Source organism: Psammomys obesus, unplaced genomic scaffold, assembly GCF_907164565.1.
Source record: "Psammomys obesus unplaced genomic scaffold, mPsaObe1.curated_primary_1811, whole genome shotgun sequence".
Taxonomy (NCBI): Eukaryota; Metazoa; Chordata; class Mammalia; order Rodentia; family Muridae; genus Psammomys; species Psammomys obesus.
In genome coordinates this window covers 2,609,325-2,633,449 of record NW_026596443.1, presented here as the reverse complement: position 1 = coordinate 2,633,449, position 24,125 = coordinate 2,609,325, and the positions used below count along the sequence as shown (strand labels likewise).

The following is a 24,125-nucleotide window of genomic DNA, read 5'->3' as shown; positions in this document are numbered from 1 at the left end:
CCGGAGGAGGAGCTCTGTGGGCGTGGTCTGTGGGGGAGGACCTGACAGAGGCTGGATTGGCTGGGATTGTGCCGCTCCCCTTCCTTACGAACTGGGTGGTCCAAGGGCGGGTAGCTAGGCAGTCCCAGTCCCTCCTTTCTAGCTTTCTGGTCTTCTCCACTGAAACCTACCCTAAAGGAAAGGATGACAGTTCTGTCTAAAATGGAGCCAGGTTAATTCGCGTGATGAGACATCTTTTAGCCGGTGTGAGAGTGTCACGGAAAATGGAGTATTGAGCCAGACACAGCCTTAAAGCAGAACAGGAAGTCGCCAGATGGCAATTCTTGGTTTTTTCCAACAGGCTACTTTGTCAGACAAGTGAACTGCCTAGCGACATCTCTTTCAGGAAGAGTGGCATGACAACTTCATTTCCTAGTCCTTCAAACAAAACAACTGATCTTTCTCACAATACCAGTTCATCAGAATCAGTCAGACTGGAGAGATGGCTTTGTAATTAAGAGCTTATTGCTCTTGTGGGTTCCCAGCACCCATATAGCAGTTGAGATTGTCTGTCACTCTAGTTCTAGGGGTTCTGGTGCCCTCTTCTGGCATTCTCAGGCACTATGCGGACATAGTGCACATACATACACACATACATGGAGGTGAAACACTCATGCACAAAATAAGAATAAATGATAAATATTTTTTGAAAACCAGGGTCTTGAGCCTGTTGCGATGACACACACCTTTAACCCCAGCACTCAGGGAGGCAGAGGCAGACTTATCTCTGAGTTCGAGGTGGGCCTGGTCTACAAAGCAAGTCCAGACAGCCAAGGCTACCCAGAGAAACCGTGGCTCAAAAAACCCAAACAAACAAACAAACAAACAAATAAAAAACCAGGGGTTTCCTTTTAGTTCAATCCCCACAAAGTATGGGTCCTCATCAAGGCAGGCAGTATACTGCACAAGATTGATGCCTCTAGTGCTTAACTTATTTCAATCCTCTGCATCTCTTCATCAATAGATGGATGTACATCATAATCTTTGGGCTTTTGGTTCACAGGCTTATTCTGAGGCCTAGGGAGACGTTCTCTTGTGTAGTATAATACCTGTCAGAGAGAAAAACATGAAATGGACAGTAGCTACCACTATAACTCAGAGGACAGTCGAGACTTCACTAGCATTAAGGACTCAGCTCTGCTGATAGCATAAAGATGGAACAGGATTAGAAATAGACACAAGTCCCTGGGGCTGCACATTGCCAAGACTGCTATGCTGTCTCACATAAGTTTCCCAAACAGAGTGACATTGGCTGTTTGAGACACAGTGATGGATGAAAGGCCCATACATGTCAACATCAGAAACAAATACCTTCGGGGTAGCAGGGACAATGAAACCTTAGTTTTTAGTCAACTAAGAGTGACCCAAGAAAGGTTTTTTTGTTGTTGTTGTTGTTGTTTTGTTTTGTTTTTTAATGGGATAGCTGAAAATGCCACTCAGACCTGGGCACATTCTTGTTGGAATTTCCAGAGCAACTAGTCTAAAGGAAAGTCAGAATGTGATAGGCCATGATAAAGTAATAAAGGCTGAAAGGGGAAGGGCATGGATACCTTAATTTTTAAATTTAAAATAATAATTCCTTATTTTATCTAATGTGTGTGAATGTTTTGCATGTGTGAGTATGTATGTATATATGTATGTAGGTAGGTAGATAGGTAGGTAGGTAGGTATGTGCCTTGTTTCCAAAGAGGGCAGAAGAACTGGAGTTGCAGATGATTGTAACCCACCTGGCCTCAAATTTGTGATCCTCCTGCCTCTGCCTCTTCAACATATCCTGTTGGTGTGTGACACCACCACGGACCCCTTCTTTTCTGTTTTGGGATTATGTTCTGGAGCTTCTGGCTCCCCCACCTTGCTGAAGCTAAGAAGCCACAACCACTGCTCAGTTCTGTCCGGAGAGGTTCCAGGTCTTCCTTCTACTGGGTGATATGTACCAGGAGAGGGAGAGGTGCAGAACAAAAGGAGAACATGCTTACAGTTTAAAGGGACACACAATTAGAGTGCAACTTCAGGAACCAGTGGACCAGCTATGTAAGACTGGCTTATCCTGGAAACTGTGTGGTCTCAACTGTCATGTCAGAGAGGCAGGAAAAAAGGTCTTTCAGGCCGAAATCACAGAAGGCTGACAAGGACATGCCCAATCTCCATACCTTTCGGGAGTGGCAGCCTGATGTCCCATATTAACAGCTCTGTGTACCCCACAGGTCACTCCACAGGTCACATATTAACCAGGCTCACTGTTCCGATGCTCTAGCATGCTCTTCCTCCTATGAAGGAGCCTTAAAATAGACACCTTCTGTTGTATGGAAGAGGAAACTGAAGCTTATTTCAATACCCCCACACACAATCCTGTTGGCTTACAGAATGATTTGATTTAGTGCCTCATGACACCCTCCCCCCCCCCAAAAAAAATATCAACAACACTGACTGTGCTGTTTAGGTTGGCTTGAAGTCCTTCCTGGGCTAAGAGCCTGTGGTCCCAGATACCATCCCAAAAGGTAAATTCCACCTTTGTGTGACTCAGTCATTTGCTTTGAGGGAAGACTTATTTCTGGATTTTTATCTAACTTAATCTCCTCCATGCCGTATGTGTGTGTCTCTGTGTGTGCGTGCGTGCGTGCGTGCGTGCGTGCGTGTGTGTGTGTGTGTGCCTGTTGAAGGCCAGGTGTATCATTATGTTCTTCCACCACCCTCTACCATAGTTTATTTATGTTTGAGATAGGGTCTCTTTAAGTAGTCCTAGCTGTCCTGGAACTTGCTATGCAGACCAGGCTGGCCTCAGAGTTACAGAGATTCATGTAACTCTGCCTCCTGAGTACTGGGATTAAAGTGTTTACCACTGTATCCAACTTCTACAATATTTTTCAAGTCAAGGTCAGTCACTGAGCCTGGAGCTTACTGATTGCCAGTACCTACAGGCCGGCCAGTAAGCCCCATAATCCTCCCATCTCCCCTTCCTAGAGCTGGGTGATAGGCACACACTGCCACATCCATCTTTTCCCGTGGGCACGGGGGATCCAAACACAGGTCCTCATGCTTGCACAGCAAGCACTTTACCCATTGAGCCACCCCGTTTGTCCAGCCCTTCCAGTATTATTTTTTAAACAAACCCTATGTTTCATATAATTTTGCCTTGAAATATTTTAGTGTATACCTTGAAAAGATAAAGCCTTAAAAAGAACCATAATGACATTATTACACATAAAATAATTAGCAATACTTGCACATTTTATTTTGTAAATTGTTATATATTAAAGCATACTTTTGGAGGCTGGAGAGATGGCTCAAGGGTTAAGAGCACTGGCTGCTCTCCCCAGAGGTCTTTAAAAAATAAAGTATGCTTTTGTCATATAGTTGTATGAATTTTAAAGCATGTATAGATTTGTGTAATCACTACAATCAAGATATAGGATTAATTTTATCACCTGCAAAGCTCCCTTGTTCTTTCTTACTTTATAGTCTCAAATCTTTGTTCTCCACACAAAAATACTAACTCTGTGTGATAAAGCACGTTAGTGAGAGATAGCTATTAACTATATATATGTGTGTACATATATGTTACATAGTACAAGATAAGCATAAGTACACGTCAGCTTAAAAAATACAAAACAATCTACACTTATGGCCTTATAAGATACTGTTATAGTAATAGTTTATCTTTAAAATTTTTATTATTTATTGTTATGAGTACAGGTGTTTTGTCTGTATGTATGTCTGTGTACTACATTCGTGCAATGTTCAGGGTGGTCAGAAGAGGGTGACAGGGCCCTGTGGCTGGAGTTACAGTTGTGAACTGCCACGTGGGTGCTGGGAATCAAACCCCAGGTTCTCTGGAAGTGGAGCCAGTGCCCTTAACCACTGAGCCATCTCTCTAGTTTCAATAATTTATCTTTTCAAACTTATAATTTATCTTTTAAATAATTTATCTCATTTTTTAAATAATTTATCTTTTAAAATTTATCTTTTCATTTCACGTGTATGGGTGTTTTTGCAAAGGCCAGAAAAGGGCATCAGATCCCCTGCAGCTGGAGTTCAAAATGATTGTGAGCCATTTTGTGGGTACTAGGAATCAAACCTGTATCCTCTGAAGAAGTGATAAGTGCTCTTAGCTACTAAGCCGTCCCTCTGGTCTATTCTAACAAAATTAATGTGTCAATATCAGCAAATAACATGAAGTACTGAGGAATAAATTTTTAATTTTTTTTAAATAATTTATTTTTATTTTATGTACATTAGTATTTTGCCTGTATGTATGTATGTGAGGGTGTTGGATATCCTGGAGCTGGAGTTTACGTACAGTTGTGAGCTGCTATGTGGGTGCTGGGAATTGAACCTGGGTTCTCTGGAAGAGCAGCCAATGCTCTTAACCTCACTACAAGGCCTTGGAACTCTCTATGTAGACCAGGCTGGCCTTGAACTCACAGAGATCCGCCTGCTTTTTCCTGCTTCTTCTTTCTATTGCTTTAGCACATTGTGTCACTCCCTGATAGAAAACCTCTACACTTCCTCTGTAACACTCTTGTATGTCTAACATTTCTGTTTCCTCTTCAGTGCACAAGCTCCTTGGGTAACAATCTCTGTTTACTGATGCATCCTAAGTGCTTGGAATAGTACCAATAATGAAAGAAGTAAGAAAGGACCCTGGGGAAAATACACAAAAGAAAATGTAATCACTGCTGCTGTCAAGTGAAGAAGTCATGCACTCCCTGGACACCAGGGAGCTAGCTGTTTGGCGGACATGCCAGACTTCCTTGGTAAAGCAAACACTATGGGCTTCATGTGGCGACAATCCCCCTTGTCCTCCAGTCCTAGGGGGTAATCTAGTGATTCACTGAGGTTTGGGCAGAAGCTGTGCACACAGAGGGCCTCTGTCACGGCTGAGACATGCTAACCTAAGGAAAACTCTGACTTTATAAGGGGGCCACTATCAAACCTGTCTATCCTCTGCCCAAGGGGAGACATTATTTTTATTATTCTGGTAAGAGAACAAACAGATCTTGTCTAGGGAGGAAAGCAAAATTCCCCTGAGAGGGGCAGCCTCTAAATCTCTGCAGAGGGAGCCACTATCTTTATAAACAAACCTGCCCTGTGTGCCAAGGAAGACATTAGCTTCTAGGGCGGTTTGCAGCCTGGGGGATAGGGAGTGGGTGGAGGGAGGAGACTGGAGATGGCTCAGTGGTTAAGAGTGTGGACTGCTCTTGCAAAGGCCCCAAAGTCAAGATCTGTTTTCTAGCACCCATGTCAAGTGGCTTATAAATGCCTGTAACTCAGCTCCAGGAGGATCTGATGCTATGGCCTCCACAGGGACATGCATTCATGTGAACATACTAACACCAACACACACACATGATAAAAAAAATTTTTAATCTAAATAAAAAGCCAGGTTGGGTTGGCACACACCTTTAATCCTAGCTTTTGGGAGTCAGAGGCAGGCAGACCTCTGTGATTCAAGGCCAACCTGGTCTACAGTGTTCAGGACAGCCAGGGCTGCACAGAGTAACCCTGTCTCAAAAAACAAAACCAAAAACTAAATATAAATTTTTAAAAAGTAAAATAAAAAAGCCAGAGAGTAAGCAAAATGGCTGCTGGTCCAGAGGACCTAAGTTCAATTCTTGGTGGTGAAGAGCTTAAGATAGCCTGAATATAACTCCATTTTGAAATAAAGATCTTGACTGGGAACTGAATTCAGGTACCAGGAAATATCACAGAATGTACACCTGGCAGAAAACAAAGTTAACTCTCCTAGCAACAGCCTCCAGGAAATATCAGAGAATAAATGCTTCATAGAAAATAGAGACAAACTCCCTGGCAATAATCAATGGGAATCGGTTGAGAATCGGGTGGGAAAATTCTCCCCAATGTTTCAGATATAGTTTAGAAAAATAGCCATTGTGATTATATGCCTTAGCCATTGTGATTATGTGCCTCAGAAAAGGTCACCCCGCCCTGCTAAACTTCACCCAATTCTGTAACGCCAAGGCTTGTGCCCCCTGCTTGCTGCCATGGAAACCCCCAGCTCACAGACTTTCCCTTTAAAAATCCTGTTCACTCAGAGCTCGGGGTCCCACTTCTCTACTGCTGCGCCAGTGAGACTTGGGTCCCGAGTTCGATCGCTCTCATAATAAAGCTCTCTTGCAATTGCATCGAGTCGTCTCCTGGTGGTCTCTGAGGGTCCCGTGAACCTGGCATAACAGTGGCTCATAACCACCTGTAACTTCAATTCCAGGGATGGATGCCTTCTTCTGGCCCTGTGGGCACCATGCGTATAGTGCGCAGACATACATGTAGACAAAACACCCCCACATATAAGTAAATTATTAAATAAAGGCATTTAGTAATTAAAGGCAAAACACCTTTCTAAGGCCCAGCATGAGCCTAATTTCCAGAAGGGATGAAGAGAACTCAGGAGACCGGATATTATCGATGCAAAATCGCAAGAGGTTTATTTTAACCATTGTGCAATGGGGTCACCCCTGCTGGTCAGCAAAGAGTGGCACCGGGAGACAAAGGCCTTGGGTTTTTAAAAGACAAGGTGTGGGAATTTTGAGGGGTTGCAGTCTTGGCAATTCAGGATTGGATGAGGAAGCTATAAAGTAAGATAATTGGTTAGTCTTAGATGCTCAAGCTTGACCAGTCTTGCCAAGTGTGGATGCAGCTGCAATTAAAGGTTGAGGTGGGGGTGATTAGCTCATCCTTGAAGATAAGGGCTTCGGGCTTTTGGCTGGAGGTCAGGGGCCACTCCAAAGAAGGACTGAGGCCATCTGGGTTGGTTGCTAAGAAACACTATTTTGAAGACAAGGGTCTGGTCATTCTTTTTGCTGAGTGAAAGTCATTGCTTGCTTGCTTTTTTTTTTTTTTTATATCTGTCCTCACAGATAGGGTCACATTCCTCTGTTCTCTGGAAAGGTACTAAGAGGCTTTAGCTTAACCTGGGCCTAAAACTCAAAACTATAGGCTTTAGAAGACATATAGTTTACAAAGTTAGTCTGATCCTTTCAACCTCCACACATAAACAAACAGACAAACAAGGTAACAGAGACTTACAGACACAGCAGGACTGACACACATAGGAACTCACAGACTGACAGCAAGCACAGGGCATTTACAGATTCTAAGACAGATGGGACTCTGTGCTGAGAGGGGAAGTGGACAGGAGCTTCCTTCTCTAACCCAGAAACTATCTCCATTTGACAACTACCAAAAAAGGAATAATTAGTTTTCTCCAGTGCAGTCTACACTTGGTCTACACACCACACCTAGGGAGGTCTCTGCAGATGGCCAACACAAAACCGACTCAATAGTACTTTTGAAGATATTTTGCCCATAATGGCTTTGTTTGGGAAATTTTAAAACCTTACCTGTCTTTTGTTTATCTATTATCTCTGATTTTGTGTTTTAACGTGTTTTTTTTTTTTTTTTTTTTTTTTTTTTTTTTTTTTTTTTTTTTTTAAGATTTAACCTATTTATTTTAGGTATTGAGTGCTCTATCTGAATGTACACCTGGATGCCAGAAGAGGGCATTAAATTCCAGTATAGATGGCTTTGAGCCATCACGCGGGTGCTGGGAATTGAATTCAGGACCTCTGAAAGAGCAGAATGTGCTCTTACCAGCTGAGCCAACTCTCTAGCTCCCTCTTTTAGTCTGTTTTATTCAGTGTTGTTTGTTTGGTTGATTCCTTGTTTTCTAAAGAGAGAGAAGAAGGTGTGGAGCTGGATGGCTGGGGTAGGGAGGAAGTGGGGACGATCTGGGAGAAGATGAGGGAAGGAAACGGTGATCAGAATATACTGCACAAAATATTTTAAATAAAAAATAGACAATGGCTGGAGAAATGGCTCAGTGGGTAAGAGCATGGTCTACTCTTCTAAAAGACCTGGGTTCAATTCCCAGCATCCATATGTCAAATTGAAGAGTTTAAATTAGCCTGGGTATAGTTAGCCTGAGTAAAGAGCCATCTTGACTGGGAGCTGAATTCAGGTACCAGGAAATATCACAGAGTGTGCACTTGGCAGAAAACAAAGTTAACTCTCCTAGCAACAGCCTTCTGGAAATAATACAGAATAAATGCTTCATAGAAAATAGAGACAAACTCCCTAGCAATAATCAATGGGAATTGGTTGGAAATCGGGTGGGAAAATTCTCCCCAATGTTTCAGATATGGTTTAGAAAAATAGCCATTGTGATTGTGTGCCTCAGAAAAGGTCACCCCGCCCTGCTAAACTTCACCCAATTCTGTAACACCAAGGCTTGTGCCCCCCCCCCCCGCTTGCTGTCATGGAAACCCCCTGCTCGCAGACTTTCCCTTTAAAAATCCTGTTCACTCAGAGCTCAGAGTCCCACTTCTCTACTGCTGCGTCAGTGAGACTTGGGTCCCGAGTTCAATCGCTCTCGTAATAAAGCTCTCTTGCAATTGCATCGAGTTGTCTCCTGGTGGTCACTGAGGGTCCCGTGAACCTGGCATTACAAGCTCACAACTGTCTATAAACTCCAGTTCCATGGATTCTGATACCAATGTACAAAGAAAAAAATTAATAAATTATTTTTAAAAGTAGACACTGTAAAAACACTCATTTGCATTTTTATTGAGGTTCATCTATTTTATTCACTAGAGAATTGATATCTATATCATCTCTTCTTTTCTTTCTTTCTTTTTGAGAAAGTCTTCCTGGCTAGCTTGGAACTGGCTATGTAGAGTAGGCTGGCCTGGAACTCATAGAGATCATCCTGCCTCTGCCTCCCCAGTGCTGGGATTAAAGATGTGTGCACCACATCTAGATGATTTTTTAAGACAGGGTTTTATGTAATAGCCCTTTACTTTGTTGAGGGTGATAAAGAATTTTTGAGCCTCTACCCCAAAATGCTGGGATTACAGGCATGGGCCATGACACCTGGCTTTCTAATACAGTGTGTGTGTGTGTGTGTGTGTGTGTGTGTGTGTGTGTGTGTGTGTGTGATCGATGTTTGTGTGTGTTTGTGTGTGATCTATGTTTGTGGGTGTTTGTGTGTATGTCTGTGTGTAATCTATGTTTGTATGTGTTTGTGTGTGTGTGTAGTAGGCCAGAGGACGACCTGTTGTGATACTTCAGGAGCATTTCTATTTTGTTTGAGACATCAATCACTAATTCAGAAAATGATCCACAGTCTTGTCTATAGGTCAATGTTACAGAGCCATTCTCTTGGCTGAGTTTCCCTCCTCTCAGATATGTCTAGATTTTCATCAAGTTGACAAGAACCAACCAGTATAGGGTCCCGCTTTGGAGAATAAACCACATGATTACTGTATTCACAGGGAGGAGAAATTCTTGGTCAATTGATAGATTTATTTCTCCCTTCCTAGACCCTGTCTTATAGAGTATCCTCTTCCTCCATTTCTGTCCAGACTTGAATCTGTGTGATCTTGACTGAGGAATTATGAGATTCTGTCACCAGAAGTTTTATGCAACTGATCTCCTGCACAGAGCCTTCTTCATAAAACACTATCTGGTCCAACTGACCTCTCACCAATGGTCCTACCAAGGTATAGTGAGCACAGCGCTTGGGGTAGTCCATGGGGCTATAGCCCAGCAATAGCTGCCCATGTTGTAGGTAGTTATTCTTACTCTCTCTAATCCCTGTCAGCACTGCTACCCGGATGATCTTTTGTGGCTTATCCAGAACCACCAGCAAGTAGTTGCCTCTTACAGGGTCTCTGGCCCAGAAGCAGTCATCATTGAGAATGTAGGCATACTGTGCAACCGAATTCCAAAATGAGATCATGTCCGTGAAGACAGTAGCAACAGGGTTATCTGGTTCGCCCCAGTCCTTGTCCTGCTCCACAGGAAAGCATGTGTCTTCAAACTTACAGGAACTGACCGTATGGTGGAAGATGGAGGAACTGAAGCGAATAGGAACATTTTGAGACAAGAGAAGACTGAATTCAGAGAGAAGCAAGTGAGTTGGAGTGTCCTTTGGGAAGAGAAGCAAATAGGAGATCAGGCGAGGGAGGTCCCTGGTGTGGAAAACCTTCCCAGAGATCTTCATGCTGGAGAAGTCCAGGATCACCCAAGGGAGTTGTTTCCAGGCTGACAGTGCCCAGTAGATGTCAGCCAGAAACCTGGGGGCACACCTCACGTTATCTTCCAGCAACAGGAAGTAGTCAGAGAAGTTTTGGGCGAAATTCATGAGGAGGACAGAACTTGTTTTCTGCCTAGAATAAAGCTTTCCACAGGGTGAAGTATGATTTCTGCTCTTCGCTAGGGAGCCACCAAACAGACCATGGACCACCATCAGGTTACCAAATTCAATGTGTGGCCTGAAGAGACCTGAAATGTTGGCAGCTGTTTCATTGAGCCACTGGGGGTCAGTACCTGATAGAAGAACCAATACCAGCATATATTCTAGGTCCTGTTCTGAGGAAGCTTCAAATAAGGACTTCAGGGTGTCCAAGAGGCAACTCCTGTGGGTATGCTGCCTTGAGGAGATCCCCACCGTCAGCAGCCCTGAGGAACACATGGACACTCTCAGTACTTTAACGAGGCGGATGGACCCCAGGACTTTGTTCCCAGCCCCTCACCTAATGCTAGCTCCCAGGCCAGGCTCACATCTTCTCCTGGGAATGTAGGGTTGTGGGAGGTGAATCCCTTCTCAAAGCTATAAAGTCTCCCTTGCTCAGTACTTTTCAAGGCTCATTGGAGAAGCTTCATAGAGGATAAGGGTCTCTTTGGAGTGGAGCTGTGTAGCTATTGCCATGCAAGCAAATTGTTAGCCTGGCCTTGAGCTTTAGGAGTTATCTCAACTACTGTGGACTACCCAGGCCTGCACTAGAAGGTCTCCAAGTCCTTTTAAAACCTCATGGCTGGCTAGACCAGTTCCGTGGGCTGTGAAGTTCAGTGGCCTGTAGTTCACACTACTGTCTTTTTTGGACTACCCACTTCTCCCTCCACCCCCACCTCTGTCCCAGTTTCCCTGGCACCTCTTCCATCCATCTTCCCCTCCCTGGAAGCCTGGCACGAATGAGTATCACTGCAGGCTCTCTTACAGAGTTCTCAAAACCAAAACCAAAGCAAAACAAAACAAAAACAAACAAAACAAAGACAGACAGACCGACCTTGCCTGGCCTTTGCCAAGTCTGATGGCTCCTCCCATATACTCACTCTTTGGCTGGAAAGGAGCTCCAGCCAGGAGTGTATAGTTGGCATGCAGAAGTACAGGAGGAATTTTCTGCATCTCTGTGAAGTATTTCAAATGATTCTTGATTTCCGAGTTGATTTGCTCCTGAGCTATCTGCTGCATTATTTTCATCTTTTCAATCTGAGTAGAGATGATATATTATCAGCCCCAAGGGTGATTCTTAGCTCCTCTGGAAACAATTGGGGGCGTGTCCTTTTTAGATCAGGTTGGATGGTCCCTAGGATCCGTTACTTATAATCTGCCAATGTGTAGCTTTCTTCTCTCCCCTCCTGATCACGAGCCCACAGAACTTTCCAGCCACAGCCATGTGACCATGGAATTCTGCAGAGTTAGGACCTGCCTGCCAAGCCACTGCCCAGGAGTCATTGCTTTACCACAGTCAAGCTGGCAAACGAGGTCTAGCTTGGCTCAGGACTCTGATGGTTTCCGGAAGAGAGAGCCCCGCCCGTCTTTAAGGTCCTGAGTGCGGTGACTCAGCCTGAAGGTCCTTTCGCTTGCTTAGTCTCAGTACTCGAATCTTAGCCACCGAAGCCTCAGCTGCCCTGTGTGCGCTGAGGTTCACGCTGGGGGAAGCTACTTCTAATTTCTCATATTAGAAAGGAGACTGTCGCTGCAAGTGCAGCGAGGAGGTGACAGGGGACAGGTGTTCATTGCAGGTGTCTTGCTGGTCAGCCCCTCCCCTACAGGTGGTCATGCAGCACTCTCTCTTTCTACGTCTGGAATGCTTGCTGCTCCTCTTCTGCCCTCCCCAAATCCCATCTGTCCCAAGCTCGCCTTTATCATTCCCATGACGAACCCAGAGACTTTAACTTAAGTGGGAAGACCCTCTTCTGAGAAGAGGGAGAGGCCTCTATCTCCGTTCCTCACCAGCGACAGTTTATACTCCACAGGTGTTGTTTCATTGTCTTGAAGAAAGAACCCCAGGATGACTAAGGACACAATGGCTCTGATGCATCTCCCCAGGCAGACTTGCATGGTGCTGGGAGCAGCTGTGGAAGCAATGTGAGCAGCAGTAGATCCTGAGTGCCTCCTACTTAGAGAGCATGGGGTGCCATCCCCGGCTGGCATGCCATGCCCTGAGCCCACGCTTCCTGGACTGAGCTTTCCCAATACCTGATTATTGTCTTTTTTCTTTTTCTTTGAGATAGGGTTTCTCTGTGTAGCATTGGCTGTCCTGGACTCACTTTGTAGATCCCCAAGTGCTAGGATTACAGGTGTGCACCACCGTACCCAGCTTAACCCTTTCCTCCCAAATTCTCTCCTGTCCCTGTCTCAGGAAAAACAACAAACAAGGGCTTGGTTCAGCAGAGCTCCTGCCTCCTCTATGCTCCCAGGTGAACTGGAGGGGACATGTTGCAGAGAAGAAGAAATGGAGGCTGTAGAGATAGCTCAGTAGGTAAAAGCATACACTTACTACCTAGCCTGACCAACCGAGTTCTATTCCTGGGATCTATTCCTGGGATGGTGGAAGGAGAGAACCAGCTCCTAGAAATTGTCCTGATTTCCACACATGTGCCGTTATGTGCATGTGCCCACAGATGTGCACACACAGGCTTAAATACATAGGTGTAGCAATAACAGACTTTCCTTCACTATCCTGCCGTGTGAACTCTGTTCTCCCATGACTCTATTTACTCCCCTGGGTTTCTCTGGGAGCTGTCTGGAATAAAAGCCTCACAGAATGCCAGGAAAGGCACTAGCTTGGGGTTCTCTGCTTTTGTTGAATCTCAGGTTCAACTTCAGTTCCTCGGCGATGACCACTGGCAGGTTGTGATAGTCAAAGTTTTTATATGGATAGGTATTTTACCTGCATCTCCGTCTGTGTGCCACATATGTGTCTGGTACATGCAGAAGCCAGAAGAGGCTGTTGAATCTCTTGGAACTGGAGTTAAAGATGTTTGTGAGCCACAGTGTGGGTGCTGGGAATTGAACCTGGCTCCTCTGGAAGAGCAGCCAGTGCTCTTACCCACTGATCCTGCCCAGCCTCCACGATACATTTTTTAAATGAAGAGGAAATTTAGAGTTGTGTTAATTATATTATTCCCCCAAGTGGTCAAATTCAAACCAACATCGTCTGGTGGGCATTATTGATAAATAAAATAGATCTCCTCTCTCTACTCCATACTTACTTTTGGACCTGGTCCTTTCCAGGACTATGTTAGGTAAACAGACAAGGTTTTGAGTGAAGTCAGAAGGACTTGGTGTATCTCCTTCATGGTGGGCTGTGAGGATCCATAGAAACCTAGAAGAAACCAGACACTTCTAATCAGAACCACATCTTCACTATGTTTTGGGTATAGTGTCCATCGAAGTCTTTCTGGCTAGCAGAGAATGCTGCTGGTGGCTTAACTGGAACAGGATTTTCTCTGAAAACAAGAAAAGAAAAAAGACAATGTTGAAGGAGGCAGTCCCAGAGTGACTTCTCTGAGGCTGCTGAAACTAGTCACCTCTCCCAGGAAACCCCACCTGACAACCATTGTTCAGCCTGAATGGGCACCATGAGTCAATCTGACCTGACATCAAGCACCTGCTTCTAGGTGATGTGGAGACATAGTTTCAAAACCAGCCGTCCAGGCTTGTGACTTGGAATTTGAATATTCCCTGAGAGTTTGAGTCAACAAGTATGGATTCTGAGTTGTCTCTTCCTTATCAGAGGGCCCCGTGGGCTAGTCACTGCTATCTGCATTCTCACTTGCTGTTCTCTGCTGACGGGTATTGTACCACAAAATTGTCCTCAAATATGCAGTTCTCCTTTGGACTTAGAAGTGTCCAGTGGCCTTCTGAAGTGTCCCTTTTTTGTTTTTACCTGTTCTTTTTCACCGTTGAGTCTGTATTTCCAATTCTATTGGTCCTTCTCCCTTGTGGTAGTCTAAACGAGAACAGCCTCCACAGACTCATGTTTGAATACTTGGTCCCCAGTTGGTGTAACTGTTTGGGAAGGATTAGGAGGCGTGGCCTTGTTGGAAGAGGTGTGCCACTGAGTTTTGGCTTTGAGGTTTCAAAAGACTGGTGCCACCCTCAATGCCTCTGTTTTGTGGTGTGTGTCTGAAGATGTGAGCCCTCAGCTACTGCTCCAGTGCCATTCCTGTGTCCCTGCTGCCACGCTCCCACCGGGATGGTCATGGACTCTCTAACCCTCTGAGCCGTAAGCCCCAAACAATTCTTTCTTCTATAAATTACCTCTGTCATGGTGTCATATGACAGCAATAGAAAATTAAGGCACTCCTTATCCTCCCCCTTTCTTCTTTCTTCTCCTTTTCCTCCTCTTCTCCCTCTTTTTCTCTTTCTCATCCTCCTTCTTTTCCTCCTTTTCCTCCCAGTCTTCCTCATAAGATTGTAGTGTTTGTTTTTTTTTGTTTGTTTTTGAGACTGGGTTTCTCTGTTTAGCTTTGGCTGTTCTGGGTTCACTTTGAGGATTAGGCTGGCCTCAAACTCAGAGATCTACCTGCCTCTTCTTCCCTAAGTCCTAGGATTAAAGGCATGCACCATCACTCCTGGTTTATAGTGTTCATTTTTTTTTAAACTTTAGGCTTATGATTCATCTCAAAATAATATCTGTGTATGGAATGAGATAGGTGTTGAATTCCCCCCTTTTTTAAACGGATACCCCATTCTTCCAGTACCACTGTGGACAGACTCTTTAAATTCTTGTCACATCTGTTAACTAAAGTAGCTTTGTGTCTATTTTAGTTCCGCTGAACTATTAGATGATCTTTACTGTCATATGTTCTTTGCCCACTCCAAGGTTGTCATGGAGAGTGGTTTCTGTGCAGTTCTCTTTCATAGGTGTAGGATGAATTTTTATATAGAAGGTACTGTAAAGTTCTAATCCTCTTTATTTTCCCTGTAGATTATTTATTAATTGATTAGTGTTATAATTATTTATTAATTATCTTACATGCTGCTGGAACAAAAATAGTTAACAAAAGAAATTTAAGGACAGAATAGTTTATCTTGGCTCACAGTTCAAGGGTAGATCAAGGTGGCAGAAGCTCGAAGTGGCCAGTCACCAAGAGGTTTGATTGTTGGCATCCACATGGTGGCTCACAGCTACCTACAACTCCAGTTCCAGGAGATAGGATGCCTCTCCTGATCTCTGTAGGCACCCTGCATGCTGCATGTGGTGTATAGTCATTCACGCAGGCAAAACACCCATGCAAATATAAACAAATGATAGGTAGGTAGGTAGGTAGGTAGGTTGATAGATAGACAGACAGACAGACAGATAGCTAGATAGCTAGATAAAATTTGGTTGTGGGAATGCTGCACAAAGAACATGATAGAGGAAAACACCTGAAGTTGACCTCTGGCTTCCATGTGCATTCACACACGTGCACATGCATGCACAAGTACACAGTTACTTCAACACATACTTCACACACACACACACACACACACACACACACATATATATATATATATATATATATATATACGCACACACACACTAAATAAAAAATAAAAGAAAACCTCTGCTCTGATTGTGCACATTAGCAGAGCTCTGGGTTTAGAGCTCAGATTTCTGGGAAGAAGGATTTCAGGGAAACCTATCTTTGGGAGACAGGATCTTTGCCTGCATAAGGCCCCACATATAAACATATAATAAACTCCTTTGTAAAACTTAAAGAGGCCAGCCATGGTGGTGCACACCTTTAATCCCAGCACTAGGGAGGCAGAGGCAGGTGGATCTCTGTGTGTTTGAGGCCAGCCTGCTCTACAAAGCGAGTCCAGGATAACCAGGGCTACACAGAGATACCCTGTCTTGAAAACACAAAAACAAAACAAAGAAAAGAAACTATTCTCACTTACAATTTAGTCTACTGCAATTAGAAAAGTATTTCCTAGAGGGATGGGGCTTTTGTGGGAGCCAGCCAAGAGCCTGGCAAGACCACTTTGGTGTTTGTTCAGAAGCTCTGTCCTTTTTCTTTTCTGGCCAGCTGAGCTATCTCATACCTAGCTGTAAACCCTTTCATCTCATGCCTGCTTTCCCTCACCTCACCATTTCAACCCTAGCATTCACTTGAACTCACACATTTGTTTTCATCACAACAGCAGGAAGATCATGAGTTCAAAGCCATCCTGGGGCTATACAACAACCCCCAGTATCAAACCACTCCCCAAACATCTGTAATTCTGTTGTTCTTCATCTTCGCCATATGTTACTGTTGTATGACTTTTCTTCTTTGGTGTTACTTTGCTCTTCATTAATCGTCACGATAGTTAAGTTTTTACTGGGTTTATGTTTTTATATGTCTGTTCATTGTCTTCTGTGGCATTTCAATTCATAATATTTGTCCATTTTTCTATGTGTCAGTTCTTTTTAAAAAAATATTAATTTTACGTATATGAGTACTCTGTCTTAATGGACACCAGAAGAGGGCATTAGATCCCATTACAGATGGTTGTGAGCCACCATGTGGTGGCTGGGAAACAAACTTAGGACCCCTGGAAGAACAGCCAGTGCTTTTAACCACTAAGCCATCTCTCTAGCCCCCTATGTGTCAATTTATTTTTATTTTTTTATTAATTACACTTTATTTACTTTGTATCCCCCCTGCAGTTCCCTCCCTCCTCCCCTTCCAATCCTTCCCTTCCTTTTCCTTCTCCACGCATGCCCCTCCCCAAGTCCACTGGTAGAGGAGGTCTTCTTTTCCTTCCTTCTGATCCTAGTCTGTTAGGTCTCATCAGGAGTGGCTGCATTGTCTTCCTCTGTGGCCTGGTAAGGCTGCTCCCCTCTCAGGGGGAGGTGATCGAAGAGCAGGCTAATCAGTTCGTGTCTGACACAGTCCCTGTTCCCAATACTATGGAACCCACTAGGAGACTGAGCTGTCATGGGCTATATCTGTGCAGGGGTTCTGGGTTATCTCCATGCATGCTACTTGGTTGGACTATTGGTCTTAGGGAAGACCCATGTGCCCAGATTTTTTGGATTTGTTACTCTTTTTGTGGAGCTCCTGTGCCCTCCAGGTCTTACTAACTCCTACTTCTTTCATAAGATTCCCTGCAATCTCCTCAAATGTTGGCCCTAAGTCTCAGCATCTGCTTTGATAGTCTGCAGGTAGAGCCTTTCAGAGGTCCTCTGTGGCAGGCTCCTAACTTGTTCCCTGTTTTCTCCTTCTTCTGAAGTCCACCCTCTTTGCCTTTCTAGATGGAGACTGAGCATTTTAGCTAGAGTTCTCCTCAAGATTTATTTATTTAAATTTTTAATGCAGTATTCTGGCTGCATGTGTGCCTGTGCGCCAGCAGAGGGCCCAGATCTCACTATACATGGTTGTGAGCCACAGTGTGGTTGCTGGGAATTGCACTCAGGACCTTTGGAAGAACAGCCAGTGTTCTTAACCTCTGAGCCATCTCTCCAGCCCCAGTTCTTATATTTTAATACCCTTCCCCCTCTAGTTATTATATATATTCATTACTATTGTCTGTTTATTATTTTATGTTTATGGATATTTTACCAGCATGTATGTCTGTATTCTTAGACTCTATATATTATACTCTTTTCTTTTTTGTTTTTTTGAGAGAGGACCTCACTCTGTAGGCCAGATTGGCCTCTAACTCACAGCAATCCTCTTGCCTCAGCATCCCAAGTACCAGAACTATAGATGTGAGATGTGAGATGTGAATAACCCATCAGGCTGGGTTATTCTTTTGCTTTTGTTTTCCACTTGGTCCCAGAGTTGTGGGTTGAAGAGGGAACTTCCAAATGCCTTCTCCAGTTTTCTGTCTGAAAGGATCTATCACTCAAAGCTGTTTCCTTACAAGAGCACAAGACCTCTAACACCAACAGGAACAGGAGAGTGAAAACAATCAATACTCAAACCACAAGACTCTCACACAGGCAAGAGAAGCAGGACAGTAGACTCTCCAACCAAGAAACGGATTTAGTAACCGCTGAACTTCCTGGTGATGGAAAAGAGTAAACTGAACAAGAATATGACAGTTTTCTCTTGTGATTTTTTTTCAATTTGAGGTGTGTGTGTGTGTGTGTGTGTGTGTGTGTACAAGAGACAGACAGAGAGACAGGTGGAGGAGGCATGTCTCATAGTCTCATGTAGCCCGGGCTAGCTTTGAACTTACTATGTAGCCAAGGATGACTTTGAACTCTTTGTTGTTGTTGTTGTTTTGAGACAGGGTTTTGCTGTGTAGTCCTGACTGTCCTGGAACTCCCTCTATAGACCAAGCTGGCCTCAAACTCAGAGATCCACCTGTGTCTGCCCCCTGAGTGATGGGACTAAAGGGGTGTGACACCATACCTGCCTGACTTTGATTCTTTGTATTTCTGTATTTTATGTATATGGGTATTTTTGTTTCCTGTGTACATCTGCACACCAGAAGACAGAATCAGACAGTTGTGAGCTGTCATGTGGGTACTAGGAATTGAATTCAGGACCTTCAGAAGAGCAGTGAGTGCTCTTAACCACTGAGCCATCTCTCTAGCCCCTGACTTTTGAATTCTTACTCTTTCTGCTTCTGCCTCCCAAGTGCTAGTATTATAGGCATGAACCATCAGGCCCTGCTTGGTTGTTGTGTTTTGTGTTTTAGTTTTCTAAATTCACTACCAGGGACTGAAAGCAGGGCCTCCTGCACATGCTAGTTAAGCACACTACCACTAAGCTCTATCCCTGGCACCACCACCCTGCTTTGTTTTGTTTTTTATTTTAGACAAGGACTCAGCAAGTTATCCGACTAGCCCAGAGTTTATGACTCTTCTATATGGTTTCTGGTAGCTTCTGCTTATGCTATGGTCTCATTTTAGGATTATCAGAAATTTGAATGTTTCAGATAGGAGTAACTTTGGATATTTTACTAAAATTCTTATCACAGTTTAGCCAAGAGCCATTCTGTTATTTTTGTTTGCAATTTATTTATTTGTTTATTTTTGGTTTTTCAAGACATAGTTTCTCTGTTTAGCCTTGGCTGTCCTGGAGCTCCCTCTGTAGACCAGGCTGGCCTTGAACTCACAGAGCTCTACCTGCCTTTGCCTCCTAAGTGCTGGGATTAAAGTTGTGTGCCACCATGCTGGGCTTGAGAATAGTTTATTAAACTGCCTGGGCTAGAGAGATGGCTCAGGAGTTAAGAGCCCTTTTTGCTCTTGCAGAAGACCAGGGTTTGAGTCCTAGTGCCCAAATGGTGCCTCACAACCATCTGTTAACTCCATTTCCAAGGGATCTGATGCCCTATTCTTACCTTTTTGGGTAACAGGCATGAACTTGGTGCACAGTCACACACGTAGGCAAAGCACTTACACATAATATGAAATTAGTAAGTCCACTTAAAGATTTTAAAATATATTTTTAAAAAAAGACAGCCTGTGTCTGTTCCAGAAGGGATCACATCAGACCATCACAAGAGTTAGATGTAAGATTGCTGGGGAAACCACACCTTGGTAATTGTCTCCTGATGGTCAGAGTGCACCTTTGTGGTTAAGCATCCTCCAGTCTGCAGGTAGGTTATTGATATGTTACCATTCTGCAGTGAGATGAACTAACTCAAGATAAGCTAAATTATATAAATGCAGGTTTATTGGGAGCAGCTCTTGGTGGATTCACCAGTCTCAAGGAACCTGGCAAGGGAAACAGGGAGGCAGGCAGAAAAGCTGGGGAAAAGAAAGAATGCACACAGTGAGAGGAAAGAGGGAAAACAGAGAGAGAGAGAGAGAGAGAGAGAGAGAGAGAGAGAGAACCCAGATGTCTAGATTACATAGTGAAGAGATTCTGGAAGAGGGGAAGCCCCGCCCCTGAGCTGGAGAGTTCATGGTATAGGGCAGGGTATAGCAGCCATGCCCTGCAGCAGGTAGAAACTGGGGGATGCTGGAAGAACCTGGAGGTCAGGTCAATGGGCACCTCAGCTGCTTGTCCCAGTTCTGAAGTCCAACAGTTATCCTCATATCACCCCATGCACATAGCTTATACAAGGGCCTGTTCCTCAAAAGATCTGATCTCATTATAATAGCACTTGTATTGTGATTTTTTAAAAAACTCTCCCCTTCCCTCTTGTGGGGATCACAGGAAGAAATACTCTAAAAGGGAAGCCCAGTCCACCATGATTTAAGACAGAAATAGAATAATCATGCCACCTGTCTCATAAATATTCATAAACACTTAAAAAAATTCACCATGCTGCACCCCACCTTTTCGGCACCCACTTTCATCTCTCTTTGGAATGGTTGTTCTGCAACTGCTCAAAATATGGATGTCTCTTGACACACTGGACCGTTTTCCCCCGCCCCCCTCCCCAAGATAGTGTTTTTCTGTGTGAGAGGACCAAACCTACTCAAGCCGCCATGTTAAGCCTTAGGTTTAGGTTTAAGTCGGTCAAAGAAAGAAAAGTCCCTATGACGTAATCCTTTCTCTCCAAAGAGAGAGCAAATCCCAATCGGAGTCATGTAGAAATTCCCCTAAAGCCTTTAAAAGAGCCTGCGAGCCTGCTTTTGGTTTATGATTTTGTATGAATGGTCGACCCCTGTATGCTGGTTGTTTCTACAGAATAAATGTTCTTTGCTTTTACATACCATTTGAGTCTTGGCTCTTTCTTCAGTGATGTTCAGACCCTTACATGTGTAGCCTTGGCTGTCCTAGACTCACTTTGTAGATCAGGCTGGCCTCGAACTCACAGTGATCCACCTGCCTCTCCCTCCCTGAGTGCTGGGATTACAGGCCAGTGCCACTGCACCCAGCTATACTTGACTGTTAACTTTTGCATTCCTTAAGGAAAACAACAGCCAGGCGATCCCTGCGACTTCCAGAGCATTATTTTACTGTGCTGTGACTGTAGGCCCAGGAGAACTTTAGCTCCTAATGGTAAGCCAATTTTAGGGAAAACAGAAATAAAAGTAACTTTTTTTTGTAGCCTGGGTCAACCCTGAACTCAATACTCAGTATGTACCTGAGAATGACCTTGAGCTTCTCTTAACCCTCGGACCTCACCTCCATTTATTAAGTGCTAAGATTGAAGGTGTGTGTGTGACCATGCCTAGATTGAGTTTGCTTTTTTTTTTGTAAGCCCAGTTTTGGGAACAATGTAGCAAAAATCTGAAAATGCCCTGTAACCTGAGAGAACTGGGATCTAGGAGGGGTGAGGGACATGGGAGTCACCAACCTAGGAAACAGACTATGAGACTAGCATGAAGGTGCAGATGTATCTTTGTTGCGCTGCAGCAGCAAGCTTTTTTATACAGCCTTTGTGTCTGGACCAATGGGCAATTGACAGGAGCTCTGGGTAGCCAACCATCTCACTGTCACTATGGGGAGGTGCCAGGTCTGCCAGCACCCTAGAGAACTTTCGTGAAAACTGGGGAAGCAGCCATCACCCTGTCTGGGGCCCATACTGAGGCTCTACTAGTTTGCTAGGATCCTCTATTTTGTGTCACGTGATATGCCGGTAGACATGGGCATTCATACTATAGAGTGGAAATTTTTCACATATGTTCATGAGGATTTGTGCACAAGAAGACACACAGTAATATTGTTGGTAGTGGTGAAAAACTGGAAGTAATCTAAGTATCCATCCAGGAGAATGGAGTAAACACTGCCATAGGCCTAGATGTGCTGGCGTATGCCTGTCTTTCTAGCAGCTGGTAGGTGGAAGTGGGAGGATCAGAAGTTCAAGACCATCCTCAGTTACACATTGAGTTTGAGGCCAGCCCTCACTACATTAGATTCTATTTCAAAAACCAAATCAAACCAAAGCAAACCACTGCAATAGCTGAGCAAGGTACATACACCCGTAATCCCAACGTTTGGGGAAGAGGATTGTGAACCTAGGCTGTGTGTGTGTGTGTGTGTGCCTGTGTGTGTGTGTGTGTGTATAAATGTGTGAAGCATGAAACTAGAAAGAGGATCATGAGAAGGAACAGAAAGGTCTTAGAAGGGGACATAGGATCCTAGAATACATGCAACGGGAAAATACAAAAGGGGATCTTCAGTCCCATGTTTCACTGGAAGGCTCAGAGGCAGCAGTCTGATTGAAGGGCACAAATGGATGAAATTAGGAACAAATAAATGTTATGCTCTTTTAGACTAGGTTGCCAGCACCAGGCCAGATGACAGCAAAGGACTCAGGGGGAGCCCTGAGTCCGGCAGCAACAAGGGCTCAGCCTGACCCTGACTAGTAGCTGTTTCGGCAACTGTTGGTAATGGAGGCTCAGAGCTTCGAGGCAGAGTCAGGAGCCCAGTTTTGTCACGGGAGACAAAATGTCTGCTTGTTCAGCAGACAGGCACTGCGGGAGCAGACAGGCACTGGAGTGGGCCCAGCAGTGCTAGAAAGATGGTGGTAGCCATCCACGCTGACACACTGAAGAATGGCAGAAGCTCATGGTGACCAGCAGCATGTGTCTGACTGACTGGCAGTCAAGCCCCAGTAGTCTGGAAGCTCTCAGCAGCTGAGTGGGCAGCTGCCTAATTGGCAGCCAAGCTCGGAGCACTCACCAGTGATTCTTCAGGGAGCCCTTCCTTCCCCAGAATAAATGGAGTCCTAGGGTGTCATGGTGGAGAAATGGAGTGTGAGAGACTTTATTTCAAGAATCAAGAACTTATAAGCCTTGATCAGTGAGAAGAGTTTTGAGGGTGAATGAGTTTGATTCGCTGGGGTTCGGGATGCCAGGGATACTTAATCTACAAGTAACAAAACAGCCCCATTGTAAGAGGAAAAAGCAGTACTTAATTATCCTATGGGTGTGGGAGAAATTCCAGGTAAGGCTGGTTAAAGGACATGGGTTGAAAGCCAAGACACCAAGACATCTTCCTAGCATAGGATGGGTTCTCCAGGAACCCCAGGTGCTTGCTGAACAGGCTTATCAGGAAAGGGTCAGGCCTGTAATCTTCCCTGAGGACTGTGTGATGCTCCTTAGGGGATCTGGGATTCCCTGGATTAGGCAAACGGAACCCTTATGAGAAAGGAAGTCTGTAGTCATAGACCAAACTCAGAGGCTATCCGGAAATGCCGGACTTAGACATTAATAGCAGGGTTCCACAGGGATCAGCTGGAAGGAGAAGGACAGTTGGGGAGGAGAAGGGATGAGAGCAAAGTGTTATGGTACATGTGTATGAAGATACCATGTCTTGCATCCTAGCTCAAAGACAACAACAAATCAATGTTAATGTGGGGACTACAGGGCTGGATTGCAGCAGTCTTAGGGCTGTTTGCAGATGTTTTCTACCTCTTGGTATAACTTGTATTTTGCATAAGACTTCTGAAAAGTGTATCATTCACATACCCATCTTGAAAATACAGTAACACATATCATCATCAACCCAGATCAAGAAAAAAAATAGGAAATTAGAGTTAATTAGAGAAAAATTAAATAGAGCTGGGGAACAGTCTCAGCCACTAAAAATATTTGCTATTCTTGTGGAGGACCTGGGTTCGGTTCCCAGCACCCACATGGTGGCTCACAACTGTTTGTGATTCTGGTCCCAGAGGTTTGATGCCCTCTTTTAACCTTTATGGCACCAGACACACGTGTTGTACATACATGCATGCAGAGAAAATATCTATACACACAAATTAAACAATCACAAATTAGACATGTTTAAAAGAAAATCAAAGACCACATCAAAAAGCCCTCAAAGCAAAACAACAACAACAAAATCTAAAACAATAAAATAAAGTCATTGGGTTTAAATTTTTTCATAGCAAAATTATGTAACTGAGAAACAAAATAATTATTAAAGTATTTAAATTAGTTAAGAGACTTAAGAAGTAAACATCTTTTGTTGGTTCTATCATATCCCTGATTTAAAAATCTCTAGCAATGTGCCTGGTATACAGAGAAACCCACTGGAAACCGTAGACAGTCTCAAGAAAAACTTTCAAATACTATATCAATAAATTATATAATTAGAGCATGTCTTAGGGTTTCCTTGCTGTGAGGAGACAGCATGGCCAAGGAAAACATTTCATTGGGGCTGGCTGACATATT

General features: G+C 44.1%; 1 protein-coding gene across 1 annotated transcript; it reads right to left on the bottom strand.

Annotated features, from left to right (window-relative positions):
* Nucleotides 1-5,791: 5,791 nt before the first annotated feature.
* Nucleotides 5,792-12,187, bottom strand: LOC129669831 (alpha-1,3-mannosyl-glycoprotein 4-beta-N-acetylglucosaminyltransferase-like protein MGAT4E; the record flags this gene model as incomplete). Its single annotated transcript, XM_055598234.1, has 4 exons — nucleotides 12,074-12,187; nucleotides 11,170-11,326; nucleotides 9,393-10,515; nucleotides 5,792-5,801 (listed from the first exon to the last, which is right to left on the bottom strand). Coding segments are annotated over exons 1-4 (1,398 nt in total), but the record flags the coding sequence as incomplete, so codon positions are not given.
* Nucleotides 12,188-24,125: the final 11,938 nt, after the last annotated feature.